Source organism: Cupressus sempervirens, chromosome 4 (assembly GCF_028749045.1).
Source record: "Cupressus sempervirens isolate cs-2001-9-10 chromosome 4, ASM2874904v1, whole genome shotgun sequence".
Lineage (NCBI taxonomy): Eukaryota > Viridiplantae > Streptophyta > Pinopsida > Cupressales > Cupressaceae > Cupressus > Cupressus sempervirens.
Window position 1 is genome coordinate 639,738,626 of NC_143121.1, and position 21,846 is coordinate 639,760,471.

At 34.9% G+C, this 21,846-nt stretch overlaps 1 protein-coding gene across 7 annotated transcripts in view; it reads left to right on the plus strand.

The window, feature by feature from the left end:
- The window catches only part of TGH (SWAP (Suppressor-of-White-APricot)/surp domain-containing protein), a 199,770-nt gene that overhangs the window by 24,878 nt on the left and 153,046 nt on the right, over positions 1 to 21,846 (plus strand). For all 7 annotated transcript variants that reach the window (XM_089826310.1, XM_089826314.1, XM_089826315.1 and 4 more), the window contains 2 exons: positions 14,640 to 14,730; positions 14,814 to 14,908. In XM_089826310.1, coding sequence (XP_089682436.1) covers positions 14,640 to 14,730; positions 14,814 to 14,908 — 186 coding nt within the window. The remainder of the gene's footprint in view (positions 1 to 14,639; positions 14,731 to 14,813; positions 14,909 to 21,846) is intronic.

Here is a 21,846-nt window from a genome sequence, read left to right on the forward strand (position 1 = left end):
TGGGAAGCCTTGCGTGGAGTAGAACTTAGGAGAAGAGAGTTAGAAAAGAACTAGTCGTAAGAACCATTCACCCTTCACACCATCACGTTCCCATCAACATCATCTAGCATTCACACCGAACCAACATCTCCATCATCCCACCAAAGTCCAAGTCATCCTCAACAATTTGCGTAAGGCCGCCTATGTGATTACCAGTGAATCACATCAATAAAACTGAGTGAGTATCCACAAGTGTAAGGAACATTGGAGTCATTCTCCTCTCCCATGAGCAATAACTTTTCAAGAGAGGAATTGTATATTTGATACTCTGTATCAGATATCCAATTACTAATATGTTATGTAAGTGATACAAAACTCACATCAATACATACATATATAGTATGTTGGAAAACTCTTCTTGAGATTGATAGAATCCCAAGGAATGAATGGTTCAATGTCACCTCACTTATTCTAGCACTTTGGTATGCTAGGGAGATAATTTAATTTAAAAGGAGATGTAATGCCTCGTTGAGGAACTGTTAGAACATAGGGTCAAATAAGCACTCAACAATTTTTTCTGAAAGAAATGTATACATCACATACAAGTGCAACTATTAACCACTTTGCATAAACAAAGATATAACATTCGGGAACTAAATCGTGATCATCACATGATCACACACAAGCACAAGACATAAACATACTTCCAAGGGTTCCAAGAAACCCCAAACACTTAGCAAGAACAAACAAGCATGTTCAAGCCACCTCGTGCTAGTCCAAACCAAGTCTACCAACCTTACGAAATAAACCAAACCAATATCAACAATGACCTATCAAGGAGACAAGCTCATGCTTGTTGCAACTCAATACAAGGTTTATTTTGAGCTCAAATCAAAAAGTGATAAAAACATCATTATACCAAAATGGAAAACAAGATTTGAGTACATGAAAATGATCACGAAAACATGGGGAAACTGACCATGGAATTCATTTTTGCATAGATCCAAGGGAACACCTCTTCGTTACAAATGTGTAGAAGTTGTCTTGGAACATATGTGCAAGGGTAGGTTCTGTCAATGCCATGCTTGACCAAATGTGCATAAACAACATAATATGCATAGTAATAACAAATATGTAGTTTTGAAGGACATGCACAAGTTTGAGGGATGAATGAGCATAACCAATAAATAGATGCACAAGTGTCCTGTAGAGGCCTAAAACTAAAAATACAACACTGCCGACTCCAAAACATGTCTAAAATAAATACCAGGAAGCTTGTCCACTTGGTTGACACTAGGATATAAGCAAAACACTTCGTCCACTTGGTATACACCAAATACCTAAAGTAGGGACTTAGTTCACTTAGTCTACACTGAGGATGAAAAAACTCCATAAATGTCCGTTCAATCTACATCGAGGACAAAACAAAAGAGGCATCGTCTATTTGGTCTACACCACAAAGTGGAATACAGTAATTGTCAAAAAGAAAGAAAGCAATCACTAGAGGACAAATCCACTTCAAAACACTTGAGGCATCCAAGAGGAGTAAATACAAACAAAGGGCACGAACATTAGATTGCTCAATTGGTCACGTGATCTAAGGAATTCCACCAAACATCTCATCAAAACATGAGGAAGGCTCAAAATGCCCAAAAGCAATAAAATACTCAAATTGAACAAAAATTCACAAGATTCCAAAATCAACATTTTAACATCAAAAGGGAAAAGATCAGATCCTAGTAGAAATTTTCTAGAATGTCCTCAATCCATCTCAATTCCACGACCCTACTACAAACATGGAGTACTACTAACTTAAACAATTCAATCATGCCAAACATGGTGACATACAAGATTTGGATGGCACACAAAAGAAGGCAAGCTAAAAAATGTCTAAAATGAAACTAGGAATTAAGTACAATATCAAAACCCATTTGCTAAAGTATACCCCACATCCCAAATCTCAATAAATTCTTGTTCTAGGCACAAACAAATAAACAAACAACATAACACCAAAAGAACCATAGATTTCCAATTTCTAAAACAAAAAATGCTCACACAACACAATTGGGGAATGAAATGATAAAAAAATGTGGGGTAATACTAATTCTTAGCCTGTGAATCTTTTGTAATTTATTTCAAACAAAACATTGAAGTAATTCACAAGATGTGAGATGCCCTAGTTCTCACAATACAAAAAATATGGAAATGGAGAGAAGAAAATAAATTTCACACAAGAATGCAAATGGCTCTATAGAAAGGTAAGGAATTGCGACATGAGTTCAATGAGCCACTACCCACGAGAATCCAATGAGCCACTACCCACGAGAATCCAACTATTGGATCAATCACAATGTCAGTTTAGTAATTTTCTCCAAAACAATTTGGAGCAAAATCCAAATTCTCAATAAAAAGTGAGGAAATGAACTCATTTCCTCTTATATAAAATTCACATTTTCCCCAAAAGCCCAAAATGACTTGAATAATTTCAACAAAGTATAGACTTTCAAAAATCAATCTCCCTACCCAACCGATCAACTGGCAAACCCTAGGGTCCATTGAGAACAACAGAGGAACATTCATGGGCTTTGATAAACCAACCCCCAACTCTGAAAACATTAAGATCCTCGTGGAATGCCATGCCTCATGCAAAACTAGATTGTTAAAACTCTTATAAAGTGAATGCAATTTGGATATTCTCCCCTATGACTATGATGGAGCAATCAACATGAATATGTTTGTATTATTAGATTTATTCTTATCACTCCAGTAGATTATTTCTGAGTTGCCCCTCAACATCCTTGGATGGTATGGGCCAACTTAAGTTCTTGAAACACGAGGGTTTCTTTTTTTCTCAGTCTCTCTTAAGTGATCCCCCTTGATGCTTCTTGTTATGACCCTCCTAAAATACCCTAAGTTCTTGAAACACAAGGGTTTCTTTTTTTCTCAGTCTCTCTTAAGTGATCCCCCTTGATGCTTCTTTTGGGACCCTCCCAAAATACCCTTGTTAATATTGAACTCGAACCCTATATAGAAAATTCTGGCTCCCTGTTCCTTAGAAACTCCCCCTCTAGGCACTCCCCCATTTCTCCCAAGATTACCCATGATACCCGAAACTCATATGAGCTTGATTTTAACAATAAGCATTTGATAGATATTGATGACTCCCATGCCTCCATGATCCAACCTATAACTAAAGACTTTGTCCAAAAAAATGGACTTGCTTACTCCCTATGTCGAATAAATTAAAGATCTAATTGTGGAACCTCTTGCCTCTCCTTCACCCACTTAGTTCCCTGCCTCTCATTCCCCTGTCTGAGCCTCTCCCAAACCAACTTCTTCCACCCTTGTCCCTTGAATAAACAAGGCTAATTTATCTGAAAAAGATAAGCCTAGCAATGTAAATAAACCTATTGAAAGAAACCTTCCAAAATAGGAAGTTTAGTAAAGGATATGAAAGTTAAAATGAAAGATCTTAGTTCACTATTAGGAGAAATAATTGCTATGCATAACGAAATTGATAATGAATTATTAACTTGGCATTCATTAAAAAAAGAGTTGGAAGAAATCAAAGACAAAAGCAAGGTTAAAAGATTTGTTTGCATTTAACTATGTTAATAAATCTGAAGAACCTGAAAATGAGATCTTTCTTGAATTGGAGGTTGTTTACAACATGATAGGCATAACTAATGAATTAAATGATTTTGAAATAAATGAAGATTTAGTCCCTACTAACCCAGTCTTTCCCAAATATTATTGATGAATTAGATTCAGATAATAAGGAAATTGACCATACCATGATTGAAAATAGTAATAGTATTAATTTGGGAATAGCTCAAAACATAAATGGTTTAAATACACCTAATTGTGGAAAATCCCTCTTGAAAAGAGGAAGAAAATCCACATCAGAACTCAGAAAGTGGGATGGTAACGTAGCAAACTAGGTCAAACTTCAAACATGCTTAATGTAGGGAAGGGGAAGTTCCTTTCCACACAACCATGAGGTTTGTTACTTGGAATGCTAGGGATCTAAATGCCCCTAACAAACAACGTTTGCTAAATTGGACATTTAATTCAAGAAACTAAACTTGATAGAGATGAACTAAATAAACTAGGTAAGAGGTTGGCTATTAGACAACTGGAAGGAATACCTACTAATACTGCTTTTGGTGGTTTAGCCATGATTTGGGACCCTAGGAGAATAAAGTTAGAAGTTAATATTAAAAACCAAAATTGGATGGATGGTTGGGTTAGAAGTATCCAAAGCAAGCTATCATTTTACCTTATAAACATTATGGTCCCATTACTACAGCAAGGAAAGAAAAACTTTGGGATGAGTTAAGCAATTTCATATCTCAAAATAACAATTGCTTCTACGTAATTGAAGATTTTAATGCTATAAGAAACCTCTCTGAAAAGAAAGGTGGGGTCCAATATATATCAAAATCCATTTCTGATTTTAATCAATGGATATCAAACAATAACCTTATTTATATTCCTATTAATAATTATACATACACATGGAATAATAAAAGGTTTGGCTCAGATAATATAGCTGAGAAATTAGACTGATTTCTTTTTTATGGAAATCTTTCATCGTTAGATTACCAAATGATTTCCACCTTGGATCCCAGCTCAGGATCACACCACTTTCCTGTTTCTCTAGAAATCCTTGAAGAAACTAGACCTAGGAGCTACTTCAAATTCGAAAATATATGGTATCTTGACAATAATTTCGTGTCATTATTACAGAACTGATGGCTGAAAAGTAAGTGGAAGGGTCTATAATGTATTGCTTCATTTCAAAACTCAAAGATCTCAAAACTGAAATCTTATGTTGGAATAAGCACCACATACAAAATATTTTTGAAGAAAAAATAACATTGAATCCAAGATCTAGAACCTTAATGAAGAACATGATCAACCCCTAATTGGTGTTTAAATTATAAATCACAAAGAGTTATAGTATGTTAAAATACTTTAACAATATCATCTACAAACATACTTACAAAGAAGGTAATACCAAAGCCGATAAATTTGCAAACTTAGGAATCAAAGGAACAAATATCTTTGAATTAAATAAAGATTGCATCATCTAAATAAGTAATCTAATGATTATCATCCTACTAATTAAAATTCTCAAGATTCAAAAGTGTGATAAGAACGATATTCTCCATTTGCAAAAAAATTAAATTTTGTAAGTGGTATACTAAACCTTCCTAAAATTTTCTGCTAAACCTTTGCATCTCTCGATAACTATTGAATAGACTTTCCAATAGCTCAACTGAAACATAAGTGAAATTCAAGAAATACTAACTTTTGAAATTTCATACCAGGCATTATTATTCTTACTGTTATAATATATTCTATAGATCTAACACTTTGCCTAGATGCATATTGAGTAGTATGTGCCAATATAATACTCAAAGCTTATGACAGGAAGGAATTCCATTGATCTACTCTACACCAGACATGTTGGACTGGAAAAAGATCTTATTGTATTTAAATTTATGTAAAGGGGAATGCCCCATTTTCATATGTAATCCTAAAAAAAGGGTATGTCCTGGTCTACCTCATTATAAAGTTTGTAAATATTTTAAAAGACATAAGTCCTAGGCAATATTGGAGTTTTTCTTGTCTCCATTCTTTTCCTCCAGTGCCTGCACTTAAATGGAGGATATTGTAAAATCATTGAGAATTATTAATAAAAGGGCTGTTGCCATTTACTTATAAAAAAAAAAAAGGAATTCAATTATGATAAATTAGCAAGTAATAAAAAAAAACTCCACAAAACAATTAAATCAACTTTTTAATTCTAAATCAATTGCGACAAGTGCAAGAACTCTAGATGCACAAACACATAACTAGTCTATTGCAAATGCATTTGAAATTCAGATTACCAAAACATATTTGAGAGATGGTAACAATAACAGATACATCTTTTGAGATGATGTTGGCTTAATAATGAACAACCAGCGAAAAGATACATCTTTTGAGATGATATTGGCTTAGTAATGAACAACCAGCGAAACTATCTTCTGTGCCATTGCCAAGGATAAAGACACTCAAATCGTGAAGCTCAAGTAGAATGATGTCTCGTATTAGTTGACTGAAAATGCAAACATCAACTGCTCCTAGTATAAATAGCAGTAGCACATATAATACTTATGAAATGTCCATGGCTGCACTAGTTGTTCCATATTCTAATCCTCAATGCACATGTCATTCAAATAAACATTGCATGTGATTTAAACATTTCACATAATTATAGAGCATTAAAATAATCATTTATGTTAATGAAACATCCAACATCATATAAGGCACAATATAATAAGGAATGAGAAATAATCATCATAGTATATAAACACAATGTTCTTGAGTGAAAAATACACTGGCTATCATCATAAGGCATCATGTCACATTACCAATATCATCATGCAAATATGATTAGAATGGTGATCAACAACATAATCTAATCATCTAACACAACTACGGTACTGGTAACCAAAATAATATACTGTTATTGAATGCATCTCATCATGCAAGTAATCACAAGTAAATAACAAGAGTATATCTTGAATGAAAATAATATGGATTAAAATGAAACCATGGGAGGCACTACATACTCCCCCATAGGTATAGGCTTCCTATTGGAAGCTTGCAAAAAAGATAGGGGAACAAAACTCTCAACTGTGGAATACCCTCCCAAGTAGTGCTATTTGTCATCACTTGGGTCCTATTAGTGCTCAATGTCTTTTGCCTTAGAGGGTGGTGTGGGAGCACCCCTTGAAGACCACGTAATCGAAGGCTCATGGGATGCCATGAGTAATAACTATGCATTAGGATGTTTTTGAAATTTGAATATGGTCTTTAGGGCCAAGTTGTAGAGCAATAAGACATTATTTGTAAGGCCATTGGCATGATAGGCATGTATAAGCCATCATGGTCAAACTTGGTTAATGAGTCCAAGAGGTCATAGAAGTAAGCTAGATAAGGTATTGAGGTGTTTTGTGTGATTCATGATCAATTTTGGTTGAGTTTGGGGTCCTAGTATGCAAATTAACAAAAGGTTTCAAAATGTTGCATTACAACTTTTTGGTAAGATTGACAACTTTTGGAAGATGAAAGGCCAACTTCACTCAATGGTCACCAAAGTTCAAAAGATCGTTGGGGGAGTTGGTAGATGGGTATTTAGAGGTGTTTTACTTGATTTGGTGCCATGATGTAAGACCGAGATAGTTGAATGAAAAAGTTTTTTTGATTTTCCTGAGAAGTTTGATGTTCTCCAGCTTCCCATTGACTTGCATGAATTCATGTCTATTTGAAACCTATTAGAAGGTGAAGCATGATGTGTTAGCTAATCCATGGACTTGGCTTGATTCCATTTGGAGGAATTAGAAGGAAGATATACTCGTTTTTGTAAAATTGGATCCCTAGGCTTATCAGGGCTATTACAGTAACGTTGCTCAAATTCAAGTTTCCGTGGTAGAATTTAACGACCACTTGGGCAGTGTTAGTAGGGAAGGTTATCCACACTACAAAAGCTTTGGTACAAAAACCTTAGTGAAGCTAAGAGAACCATTAAGTCTTAGCTAGGCAACTCCTTATGTTTGGCCAGAAAATTGATACAAAATAGGTCTTAGAAGTAGGAGAGTAATTGGACTACATCTAAAAGTACCCTAGGTGTTGTTGAAGTGGCGACACTTTTCCAACCATTAGTTTGATAGTATATGGAAGAAGGACAGATGCTTTGGAAAGTGCCCAATTAGGCATAAATTGAACAAATCCACACCAATTAGGGTTGACCTAGTCAAAGGAAGAACCCACATTGAAATTAAGAAATCTCAAAGTGTTCCCAAAGGGTTATCTAAAACTGAAATTTGTTTTGGGGCTTGTTAAGAAGAAATTTGAAAGGGAGAAAAATAGAGTTAAGAGGGCTAATTGTATTTAGGTCTCTTCCTTGACCAATTTGTAGTCTTCAACTTAGTAGAAGAGACGAGTCATGAAGCCTTGTTGTTGGTACTCAAAATAAGTGAGGAAGGAGTCAAGGGTACCTATTCATAACAAACTTGTTAGTTGTTGTGGGGTTTTCAAACCATCTCTCCATTGTAAATAGGGACCCCCTCTTTTTCTCTTGGTCTCGTCCTTTTTGGTTTAGTTCTTGGTAGTTTTGGGCTGAGTCCTCTAAGGTTCCCCTCTTTCAAATGAGAATTGGTAAAATTGGCCAAGTCTGGAAAGTGTTGTCCAGGTGGCTTCCAGAATGGAAACTATTTGTTTCTCTAAGAATTGAATGTCTTAACATACTATTTTTAGCTTGTCTATTTTTAGTAAGTCTATTTATAGTAAATTTCACTGCCTCCCAGATTGATCTTATTTTGACTTTGGAACAACTTACTATTTTTAGTAAATTTTGCTATCTTGGATTGACCTTATTTTGACTTTGGAACAAATTACTATTTTTAGAAAGTCTATATTTAGTAAATTTCACTCCCTCTTGGATTGACCTTATTTTGACTTTGGGACAACTTACTATTTTTAGAAAGTCTATTTTTGGCAGGTCTGTTTTGGTAACAAGTGAGCTCTAGTTGATAAAGAGACAAAAGGGTATCTATTTCCATATCCAAAAGAATGAGCAAGCAATACAGTCAATAAGAGTGTGGTCAAGCTTGGAATAACCCTTGAAATATCCAGAAGTTGAAAGGCATGAAAACATTAGGAAAAATGGTTGTCGTGGAATTCTTCCATCATGGACAAAATCCATGATCACTTTAAAAATCCTGCCTGGGAGAAAAATGATTGTTGTGGAATTCTTCTATCACGGACAAAATCCATGACCACTCAAAATTTCCTCCAACAAGAAAACTAGAAATCTTAGAAAAAATGGATAAGTGTTGGAAATTTCTCCTTCATGGAAGAAAAAATGGCTAGGTGTAGGAAAATTTCTCCTTCATGGAAGAAAAAATGGTAAAGTGTTGGAAAATTTCTCCTTCATAGAAGAAAAAATGGCTTAAGTGTTGGAAAATTTCTCCTTTATGAAAGAAAAAATGGCCAAGTGTTGGAAAATTTCTCCTTCATGGAAGAAAAAATGGCTAAGTGTTGGAAATTTCTCCTTCATGGAAGAAAAATTGTCCAAGTGTTGGAAAATTTCTCCTCTAGATCTCAAATTTCACCCTCTTTAAGTCAGCACCTATGACAAGAAAAATGATTGAAGATGATAAACAAAAAGGGAGAATTCTTCAAAAACATAAGAAAAGGCATAATAGTGAATTTAAAGCATTTGAAGAGAGAAAGGGATAATTTTTGGAGAAAGAAATTATTATTCTAGAGTGGAGAGAGAATATGTAATAGGTCTATATGTTTCATTTTGAATTTATTGCACGATTCTTATATCAATTATTTCTATATTGTAGGAGGAGAAAGCTTTAGTTCTAGAAATTCAAGAAAGACGCTCAAATTTAAAATTCTAGTACCAACATCAAACACATCCAAGTACTAAGTGTCCGGTCCTAGGCATATAAGGTTCAAAGACCAAAGTTCAAATCCAAATGTCCAAGAACATGGTGAAGGAAGTTCAATATGAGGAAATTCTTAAGTGACAAAATCATCAGCGACGGATTCCAATCCATTTCACGGAGATAAATTTTCGAGCAGGTACATGAAAGATGGAATTTTCGAGGAGAGATTTACAAAAAAGTCAGTCAAAGTTGGATCTTAGTTAAAAAAATGACATAGTTGGAAAGGAATCAAGCTTACGTGGCCTCTATCATGATTTTGTGACACCTAGTTATCTTTACTGATGAGTTGAGGTGTCCAATTCAAATTACTATTCATTCAGGGAATGGAATCAAGAATAATCTATTCAAGGAAGACTGAGCATTTATCGAGGAATGGACATGCATAGTGGATATTTATTACACCCCACTCCCTTCTTGAATGCGTATGCATAATGGGCATTTATTACCCACTATAGCAGTGGAGTCCTTATTGCATTAATGTAGATTCCTTTTCTTTGCCCTAACCCTAATTAGGGCTGATGTGGCACTATTTGAGCCATTAGTTATTGTGATCATCTGGGCCATCTATTGTAATCAAGGACCTATATAAAGTCCTCACTCCTCATTTGTAAAGGGGAGGATTTTATGAGATCGTTGCTATGAGCTACTAGGTTATAGAGTTTTCGTTGAAGCTTGGCAAATACTTGACGTATCTTGTTGCTTGTTTGTTCTCTTAAATACCCTCATTTAGATTAAGTTTAGTTTAGTTAAAGTGTTGTGATTGCAATGAAGAAGATGATGGTGTATTGATGAATTCCTTTGGTCCATACTTTTAATGGTTTTAGTGATTCTAAATCGTTGTGCAAATTTAATTTGGACCCCTTTCATGCATATGTTTAACTTCTATCATTCATATACATTATTATTTATGATGGTGTATGTGGTGGTTTGAAAATCTTTCGCATAACCCTTGAAGATTGCACTAGTTCATGTGTAGTTGTAGTATATCTTGGCGAAGCAGAGTTTGGTAAATTAAAGAATTTGTCCGTTGGAATACTGTCTATTGTCATCACTTCCCTTGGGAGTATAATAGAATTCCTAAACCCTATCCCATTTTATTTCTGCATCTTTTTTTGAAAATCCAAAAAAAATACTTCATTGCAAAACCTTTGAATAGCTCCCACATCCAGTAGGGCTTGAAACGAATTTGAGAAAACATACGTAAGACCCCTTGTGATCATCAACAAATCACATCAACCATTGAACTTATCCACAGTCAAGACCTGACATTGAAGGAACCTTGGAGTTGTCGTATAATCTTGCAATCTTAGCATACACAAGACTTTGTTCAAGAGGGGATAAGATATTTCGGTATTTTGTTTTGCTGTGTGGTGAGTCATAAAACTCGCATCAACATTAGTCTCTTGAGGTTTTGCCCATTAGAGAAGAGCTTGTGCATTAAGGAGTGACTAGGTGGATCTTGTCACACAAATGTTTGATGGATTAGGCTTATAGGAGTCTTGGAATCTGTCAAAAGGCCCTTGGAGATTGTGGCACCTTGTTAGGGTACACCTTATAGACCTTGCTAGTAAGAGGGCCTGATCTTGAGAGACTTCCCATCTTATCTATTGCCTCATCATCTTATTGGTATTAGATCTTGCACTGATCACTTGGGTAGTTAAACTTTGGTGTATGCCAGCAAAAGGAATAGAGGCTAGCACAATGCCTCCCAAGTGTATGTAACAAGATGCAATCAAGAAGCTGATAGAAGAGATGGTTGAAGCAAAAATGGGAATTGAAACAAACCAAGGGTAAGGAGAAGGAATGTGAGTGTGAGATAGAAGAAGAAGAAGAACAAGCAGAGGGGGAGAATCCTAATCAGGTAGTAGAACTACTTGCAGATCAAAAGGCTTTTGTAGAAGCGTTGAAAGCAGTAAACAAAGATGCCACAAAAAAGTGTAGCCATGTATAGAGGGAGCATGAATCTATAAGAGGTAATAGATTGGATAGAGGCCCTAAATAACTACTTTGAGTACAAAGATGTCCTAGAGGACAAGAGGGTTAAGTTGGCAAAGGCAAAGATCAACAACGTCCACCCACATGGTGAAATTACCCACTAGGAGAAAGAATAAAAGAAGGCAAGAACATGATATCCTCTTGGGAGAGGATGAAGACTAAAATCAAGGCCCAATTCATACCAGTGGATTATGAGGTATAGGTGATTGTGAAATCTCATGCAACAGGACCTTGATGTAAGCAACTATAATGAAGAGTTTCACAAACTAAGTCTAAGGTGAGTGCAAGATGAGAGGACTCCCCTTTGAAGCCAAGAAATTGAGGCTCGGTGGAATAAAGGTGAAGATGAGTTGGTGTGTAATGGAACGGTAGAACGATAATGTAGGATGGCCAAAGAGCTGTGAAAAGTGTCCAAGATGATCAAGAAGCTTGTGAAAGTGAGAAAGAAGTAATATAAATTACCACAAACTTGTAAAATGGAGGCAAAAAGAAGTTTTTAAGTAACCCAGATGATTATCGACATCTGTGGCCTACCAAAAGGAGGTGTTATACTACTGGGGACAATAAGTGTAATGCTCCAATTACCACCTTTAGTGTGAGATTCTATGACGAGCATGTACAACACACATATCTCCGCGACATGCATGTGCCTTGAATCAAAATAGTCCATATGGTCAGGAATTCAAAGAAATAGCAGGGACCTAAGCAAGTGGGGTGAAGTGGAGGCTTAGTTAGAGATTTTGATTTGGCTTATGCGAAGGTGCCATGCAACGTGCAATTTACAACGTTACACATATCGTAGGTTGAAAACTTGGCTAAGATTTGTAGGCACTCGTTGAACTTGCATGTCGGTTGGCTTGTCAAGTCGACTTGCCACATATTGCTGAGTTGATTCTAAACTACTTTTAGTCTAGGACTTGGAAGTCTTGTTGAGAATCATACATTTATAAACCTATGATGCTGTATAAAATTTGAAAGTTTGCAACTATGAGTATAAATGATGAAATTTCAAATATTGTGTTTTTGAAGCTCATATGATTTGTAATGTTGAATTATATCTCTTATGTATTTTAAACGCATTTATTTCTTTTTTATTTTGTTTAAAATCACGGGTTTCCTTCTTTTTTGAGTCCTAGCCAAGTTTTTTGTTTAGTCACTCCTATTTTTGGCTGCCTAGTCTGAGTTTTCAAATATATACATACATGTATGTATATATATGTGGTTTTTACATGCTTTTTGTACTTGTGAACCCAAATCCCCAAATGAAAATTTGTTGAACCCACAAAGGGAACCATCGAACTCAAATCAGAACCCAAATTGGTAACCTTGATCTTTCCACGAAATATTCGTTTGAGTTATGAGGATATGATGCATTCTTGATTGATGTTTAAGCAATACGGCTAGCCTTGCTTTGCCATTTGACCTGTATAGAATTGCTAGGGGCTGACCTGCCCCTTCTAGTTATAACTACCATTGCAGCATGACCTAGTAGGCCTGGATATTACATATAGAAACTAGTACAACTATTCTAGCCTAAACTAGTAAACTTTGATACCTTGCCTGGGAATGAATTCATTCAACAACTTGCTGCTTCTTTTTGAAGCGCTTAAGAAATAACCTGAAATATATTTTTCATAAAAAAGGCTTCACAAACTAGTGAAAAGAATAATTCTAGTCCCCCAACATAGCCTTTCCAGTGCTGCGCCACTACAATTCTATGGGCCTTGATAGGGGTGGACAGAATTCAAAATTATTGGTAAGCCCTGAAGCATTGTTCAATTGAGAATGGTGGAAGATTTGGCTTTGGAGAAAACTGACTAATTGAGAGACCTTATGTATGACTTGGATCAGTCTTTAATCCCTCATATTGGCCTTCTTAAAAAATGCAGTGAAAAAGAAATTAGGAGTCGGATTCTGTTACAAGCTTGTCGATTTTGTGTTTTTGAGCCTAAAGTAAACCTCTATTGATCATCAAACATCATCTAATATTGCTTGTAGTAGAGCTCTAGTTCCAGCAAAAATTGAATCTGAACCCTAAGGGGTCTAGAAGTGCCTGGGTTTCCTTCAAAAGTGCTATCAATATTGCATTTGAGCTAGGTTGGATTCAGAGGCCTGTAGAAGATGTTAGTTGAACCCTCTTTGGCAGCCCCTTGATTAAGTATGCACTGTGAATTTTGTTTAATTTTTGAAAAAACTTAAAAAGTTTTTTTTCTCTTGTATTATGGCTGGTTGGTGTTACATCTCCTAAATAATACTGCATTGTTGGTAGATATATATGTGCATATTGCAAATAGCAATAATAAAAGCAGTGTGGTGCATTAGATTAGTCCCCAGTTTTACTGATGCATTATCCTATGTATGAAGGCTACAATTTCAAAAGGTAGTCTCCGTTGACTGTTCAGGTCCACAACTTTAAGCTTAGTCTCAAATTTAAGTTCTTCCCATTCTAGGTATTCTTCTAAACCAAAGTTTTTGTCTGCTGATGTTATGCATGGATATTTGCATTTTTTTGCAACTTCTAGTTCCATTTGAAGTCTAATGGCTATCCTCCATTTTTTATTGCCATTATTTTTGCTTTGAGATTTTTTTTCATTGTAGTTTGCAAATGGGTGATTTTTTACTTATTGTTATAGTAGCCAGTTTTTGTAGTTAGTTGGAGTATAAGTTGGAAAGATATAGCTACATTTAATTGGAGCTAAAGAGTTTGCCTATAAAAATAGTTGTGAAGGTGATTATTTATTATTTTTTAAATTCACATTGACATATCCCCTTTGTCTATTTTGTGCTATTGCTACTAGGAATTCTGATGGAATCTTATTCAAATACAAGACTTACATGTTGTGAACATATAGTTTATTTGGGGTTACATGAAAATTGGAGAATAAATCTTCTAGTTTGAATAATCTTGGCAAACCATCAAGTAATGATTTTGTTGTTGGACTCTTAATGTGAATGTTTTATTAATAAAAGATCAGAGGAAATTGCAAAGTTATCTTAGGTTTACACTGTGATAGCTAAGACTTTATACAAGTAATCATTTGTTTCAAGCCAGTAACTTACTGTTGTTATTTATTACAAGTCTCGAGTTCTTCCATATCATCTAACATGTTTCTCATTAGATTGCTATTATTTGGCTTATTGTGAAATGGACAGGTAACAGATGAGGAAGGGCGGCGGCGATTTCATGGAGCTTTTACTGGAGGTTTCTCTGCAGGCTTCTATAACACTGTGGGGTCAAAAGAAGGTTTGTTAAAATTATATCGTATTTTGTGTATCTTAGATACTGCATTCAAGAAATAATCATCTTACACATAATATTGTTCACAGGATGGACTCCACAAACATTCACATCATCACGAAAAAATAGGGCAGGTGTGAAAGGTCAAACAATATACAACTTTTTAGATGAAGATGAGAAAGAGGTATGTTGGCCCTTATTTTTCATTATTTATATATTGTTTAGCTTTAGTGCATGTGCTTTGAGAGCAATTGGATTACTGAATGTCAGAATATCTATTTTAAGGTTTTATCGTAAAAGTCTACAAAATTTAACTCCAACTAGAAGTTGTTTTTAGATCTAACAATGTTGTCAGGTTGTTTTTTATTTTGTGCTTCTTGTCACACTTACACTCTGTTTTCGTCTTTGTTATTACTTTTCTTTTTTAAATATTTTGATTTAACATTTCTTTCCATAATACTAAGAGCATACAATGCATAATTTCATGCTTCAACACATCATCTCCAAGCTAAAATTATAGATTTTGCTGGATGCTATGACCAAAAAGTATACTGTACAAACTTAAATGGCTCTTTTGAAGACTAAAACATAACAGAATTGTTGATATTTTTTGTTTTACTAACCTCTCTAACATACTTTGATTTGAAATGGGTAAACATGTAGAGTATAATTACATATGCGATAACATGACAGAGAACATCTTGTTGTACTATTAAACCTAAGGTTTGAAATGGGTAAACATGTAGAATATAATTATATATATTATATGCAATAACATGACAGAAAACATCTTCTTGTACTATAAAACCTAATAGAATTGTATATCAGTACCAAACAGTCTCAATTTTTTGATCATTTTGATTTTCCCTTGACATAGAAAGTGGATTCAGTAAAGTTTCAAGTCAGTCCAGTTATTTTGTCTCCCTAGATAATTGTTGACTGAGATTTAAGAATACTAAGTACTTATTTGGTTTTTGGTGAAAGATTCAAGTATGGCTAAAGTGTTAACTGCTAACCTTAGTTACCCTAGTACACTCGTTCCCCTTTGGACCATGTTCAGGTACGAATTAGTACCTGGTCTAGGTACAGTTTGCTACCTGGTTCAGTCAGGGTTCAAAATTTGGGACCCAACTTCCAACTTGATTTCCTGATCGACAGACCCTAGCGAACTTGTCTTGTCCAAATTGAACCAAGGTCGAACTTGGGTGAAATGGGCCCTGTGGACGGCTCAAAAGTGACTTTTTTGGCAAATTTAATAATGTTTTCACACCCTTAACCCTAAAAAGTGTAAGTGAAAGGCTTACGTTGGCTTCGAGCAATCATTTGTGGTGTGCAAGTAGGTTATTTTGTCTTGAGCAAGAGCAAATAGGTGGTTGAGCAAGGAGGAGTTGGAAGATTGGTTTGTGAGCTGTCTTGAAGTGCTTGCACCTCATTCCTACACCTTTGCACGCTTACAATGAGTGGAAGGGGTAAGTCCTTATTCCATTTTCTTTTTGTTCTGTTTAAGCTTTTTATTTTTTCATTTATCTTTCATTGCCAATCAGATCTAGCCATTGTTTTCTCTAAATTTTCATTGTCAATATGTATACAATTTCTTGCGACAGGAAAATGAACTACAATGGGATATACCTCTTCCTCAATAGGCAACACCCAACAGAGAATATAACCCTTTCTGATTCTCCTTTGTGGAAGTATGTGGATATTGTACATCCTCTTCCAGGAGGTGGTGCTTTCCGTTGGAATTGTTGGGGTTGTGATGTAGAAAGGAATAGTTCATACTTTTGTGTGGTGGGCCATTGTACTGTCCCCTCTATTCCTTAATGAGATTTAAAAATAATAAGTTAATTGAACAATTAAATAAATAATAAGATATAATTATAACCATGAAATAAATTTTATAATTATTTTTATTTTTTGGTGAAAAGTGGCATGCCGCTGGAATTATATATATTAATATAAACTGGTTCAATGGCTCGTGAAGGGAAGAAGCCAGCAAGAAACCCTCCAGTCATTACCAAATACAAATTTGAGAGAAAGATATATGGTATCATGTACAACAAACCTAAACAAATAGGAGAACAACCGAGGCCCTTATAAACATGGGCTTACCATATAGATCTCTCAAGAAAACATAACAAACTCACAATATTTACATAGATATACCATGAGAATTTAAAACTCAAACACCATCTAACTTTTCATATAATAGTCTCAAAACAGTATCATTCTGCACCTTATTATTGTGCCCCCAAAAACAATAGAAAAACACCCTATTTAATCCGCAATCCTTTACATCGCTGCCACAAAAATAAATTTTATCATTAATATAAATTTAATTTATATATTTAATAAGTGATATATCAAATATTATTTGATATTAGATAATATATACATTCAATATTATTATCTTAATATATATATATATGATGCATATGTATAATATATAATAAGGTAAGAAACATATATAATGAATAAATAACACCTTATTCATAGGATAGCTAATAATATCAATCCCAATACAGAAGAAGACTATTCGTAATCCATGGGAAGAATGGTAGTTGTAATCCATAGACATAAAAGATCGAATTGATCCTCCAAATCAAGTAAATATGAAGAACAATAAATGTGATGAGAAATCCGATTGTTTTCCAACAGAAAAGATAACAAATAACATGGATAACATGCTACTCTATTGAACTTGCTGGGATGCACAAGATCATAATGAATGACACCATTGTTGAGACAAATATTCTCAACTTGATTGGAGACCAATTAAAGGAGAAGCATTGATTGTTGGAAGTTATTCATTACCAAATATAACAGTAATATTACACAACTCTCTGCATCGATGGAGGATAATAGACTACTGGAAGTATTGACTTTAATAGGGGCATGAAAATACAAATTATGGTTATTGGATCTTTATGAACATTGACTCAATATTCTTCATGCTTATTGTGAACTCTAACTTTTATTCAATTCGTTCATGAGTATATTGCAAAAGAGTTAGAGAAGTGTCAATGAACCAGGCTACAAAGATACATGATTCCCATAACAAATCAAGTTGTCATGAAGGGGTGTGAGTTATGTAAGAAGATGTGTAAATATGATAAGGTGTACCTCTTAAAAGAAGCGTCCTTATGGATATAGAGGGATATAGGAGAGTGCATTTAATAGGGAGAAGATTCTAACAAAATAGGAGGAGAGAAAGTGGACAAAAGCACCAGAGCTTGAATCTGACTGAGTAATTCATCACCACTCCACGTTGCATATGACTATGTGATATATACATTCGACACAGACTTTTTATCTTATCTTAGACCTGCTCTTTTGGGGAGAAGAACTTGGTGACTTGACTGTTAGGATACAATTCAAATATTGCAAATAGATGCAACCGAAGATTGCATATTTATGAACGCATATCATATATTTTAAATTTCTTATATATTAAATTGGGTGTGCACTATACAGGACAAGAACCGTGGCCCTATAATTTGCTAATACTCCAACAAAAAAATGAAATAGCAATTTGATGTTTGTAATAATATCCGCATACTTGGAATCTAGATACCTAAATTACCATATCCGATAAGTGTTAGTCATTTTGAAAGTAGCAAAATTAATCCCATAAACTTATTTTGATATATCACCACCATATTCTGGCTATATCATTGATAGTATACCATTCTTGCCATCAATTCTATATTCTCTAGCATAAACTATATCAAACTAGAAATCTGCGACTGGTCTAACATCCATTATTTCATTTAACAACAATTAATTACTATAATAAGAAAGAGAAGTTAATAGTTGTCCCTATTTCTTGACTTAGTTGAGTAGGGGACATTACAACCATTTGTGTGGATACCCTGGAAGAAGAGTCAAAAAATGTCTTGGAAAAAAATGCACCTGTGCCAAATTCAACATTATTAAAATATATTCAAGAGCATGAGGAATTTTAAGAGAGAAGAATGTAGGCAAAATACCATTTATGGCAGTAGCAATAAAACTAAGAAAAAGAAAAGGGAATGAAATCCACCACAATGTTGTGATAGAAGGTCACCCCTTCTATACTACCTCAACTGCCCCTGATTCTCAAAGTGAAGCACTCCTTATACACAAAATAAAGGGACCATTGGAAATTGCATTTCAAAATTAGAGTAGGAAAATTGCTGACATTGATATGACCATATGCTTGTATACAAATGGGCTGTCTTCTAATGTTGTTCGCTCTCCATATTGGAAGAGGATGTTGAAAAGTGCTAGTGAAGCTCGTCCAGGGTATTCGAACCCCGATTTTGAGAGAGTAGGAACCACCTTGTTGGATAAAGAGGTCAAGTTGATTGATGTTAAATTGAAGTCATAAAAGATTCATGGATTGAGACAGGGGTGAAGGTTGTTTCAGACAAGTGGAAAGATGCTAAAATCATCCATTGATCAACGTTTTGGCAGTGTCCCCTAAAGGGGCAATGTTTTTGAAAGCAGTGGATTGTGAGAGGCAAGTAAAAGATGGCCATTTATTGCTCATATTCTCATCTTTGCAATTGAAGAAGTGGGTGCTAGAACTTTTGTCCAAATTGTAACAGACCACACAAAGAATTGTAGAGCTGATGGCTTGTTAGTTGAAGATCGATATTAACATATTTTGCGGATACCTTGTGCGGTCCATTTAAATCTTATGCTACAAAAGATTGAGAACAATATTGAGTGGATCAAGGAGGTGTATGCAGGAGCTAAGGACATCCAAATGTTCATCACAAACCGCCACATGACTTAAGGAATATTCAAAATGTTCCCATGTTTGGAGTTACTGATGGTAAGTGAACTTGAACACAAGTTACTAATTTAATAAAAAAATAATATCTTACAATCTCTGATTTTTTGATTGTGTAATGTGTATTTTTTCCAAAGTATGTATCTAATATTTATATATTTTTTTGCTCAATTTTATGTTACATGTTGTTGAGACACGTTTTGCATCAAATCATCTTGAGATGACTTGTGCACGTGAAAGAGACACTTTCCAATATGGTAATCAACAATAGTTGGACTTTATAGAGGCAAAGCAACAATGAGAGGGAAGCCAAAATAAAGCTTAGGATATTGGATGACTTATGATGGGAACTTGTGGAATATCTCATTAAGCTCACTAAGCCCATTTTGATCATCCTTAGATATGCTAACATGGATAGGCCCTGCCTTGGAGAGATCAATGATGGCTAGACTCAATGCTTGAGAAGATCAGACAAATTGTAAATGAAAAAGAGCAAGATCCTAAAGAGACCTTCTCCAAACAATCGCAAGCAATTGTTGTAGAAAGGTGAAACAAAATGACCACTCCTCTATATTTGCTTGCCTATACATTTACACCCAAATGCTATAGCACCCAATATATTGATCTACCAAAAATGATACCACCCTATAGAGATTTAGAAGCATTTGATAGATACAAGGCAACATTTGAAAGATTCTTTCCTAATTATGATATACGAGATTTGATTAAGGACAAGTTCATATTGTTTGTGGATGGAAAATCTTAAAGTAATGATGCTCTTTGTCATCAATTTAGGAAGTATGCTCATAGTTGGTGGAACCTCCATGGCTAAATATTCCGAGCGTTGCAGCCGGTTGCAATCAAAGTTATATCACAAGTAAGTTTAATTTTAAAAAAATAGTATTAGTTTACTTTGTTTTCATAAATTTCTAGAAATTATAAGAATCAAGATTAATAATCTAAATTTTATTTAAATTTTACTTTGTTATGTCTTCTACATCAGAAAGAAATTAGAGCACATATACTTTCATCCACTCAGTAAAGTGCAATAGGTTGCAATAAAATGAGTGGAGAACTTGGTATTTGTGCATTGCATCTTGCGTCTCCTCTCACACAAGAGTAAAGAATATAAAGAAGGGGAGATAGAGGTGGGATGTAAATGCAAAGCTTGCAAACTTGGATGCTTCTGCTTCTTGGCTTTTAATTGAAGATTTTGGCGCCAATACTATTAGTGTTGCTGCTGATCCCATTGGCCTTATCTCTGGTGGGATCCTTTTAGTGCATCAAGAATTCAGATGGGGCTTGCAATGGAGTTTTGGGATGTGTACATGGTGCCAAGTACTTATGGTTTTACTTTTGATTCTCAGGTGCATGATCTTTTTCATGTGTACATTTCAGTTGTGTATGTGTCAGAGAGTGTGTATGGTAGCACACTTTGTGCGGTTCGGGGAAGCAAGCTTCTTCAGCTTTCTGAGTTGCTTCCCTACGAGATATTCACATTTCAGTTTGTTAGGTTCTATCAATTAGATTGGTTATGATGCTACAAGAGCTAGTTGGTGATCACAGGGACATTACAAGATTCTACCCTTGGGACTCTGGTGGATTGATGTGTTATTTGTTTTTGAGATTGCTTGGGGACAAGCAATCTTAGGGAGTACGGATTGTAATGTCACCATTTTTGCTAATATCAAAGTTTGAGGGATAAGCCTATCATTGTGATCCCTATAAGCTAATTATTGTGGGTAGAAGGTCTTCTAAGGCAAAGGCTTAGCTATAAGAGGGTCTTGTCTTCGTCACAACTCAATGTGTTCTAGTTTGGTCTTTGTTTGAATCAGATTGGACTTTGTTTGGGCTTAGTTTCATGCACCTACTATTTATGGCAAGATTGGTGATGATTGAGAGGGACCCTTTCTATTTTAGGAATGTGCATTTGGTCACATGGGGAAATAATAGGTGTGGCTCCTGTTTTAGACAACATATTTAAAGGATAAGTATTTTGGGAGTTATTATTATTTTAGTGGCCAAGTTATTATTAAAATATTAAATAAGAGCTTCTAATTGAGAGGTGTATTGATGAAGGCTCTTTAATGAAAAGTGTGAGAAAGAAGCCAAGTTGCATTCTAAAAGAGACTTAATGGAGAAAAAAGAATTCATTCTCTTGGCTATTGTATTTATTATTTGTGAAGTTGTTGAAGGTTTTCAACAAGGGTTTCTTGAAGACTGATCCCTCTTCTGATTTGCACTTTGAGCCATGGAAAGACATGGTGAATTGTGCTTTGTTTATCTTATAAATTATTTTATTCTGATGACAACCTTAGTGCTGCTGTATACCAAGATTAGTTCTACAT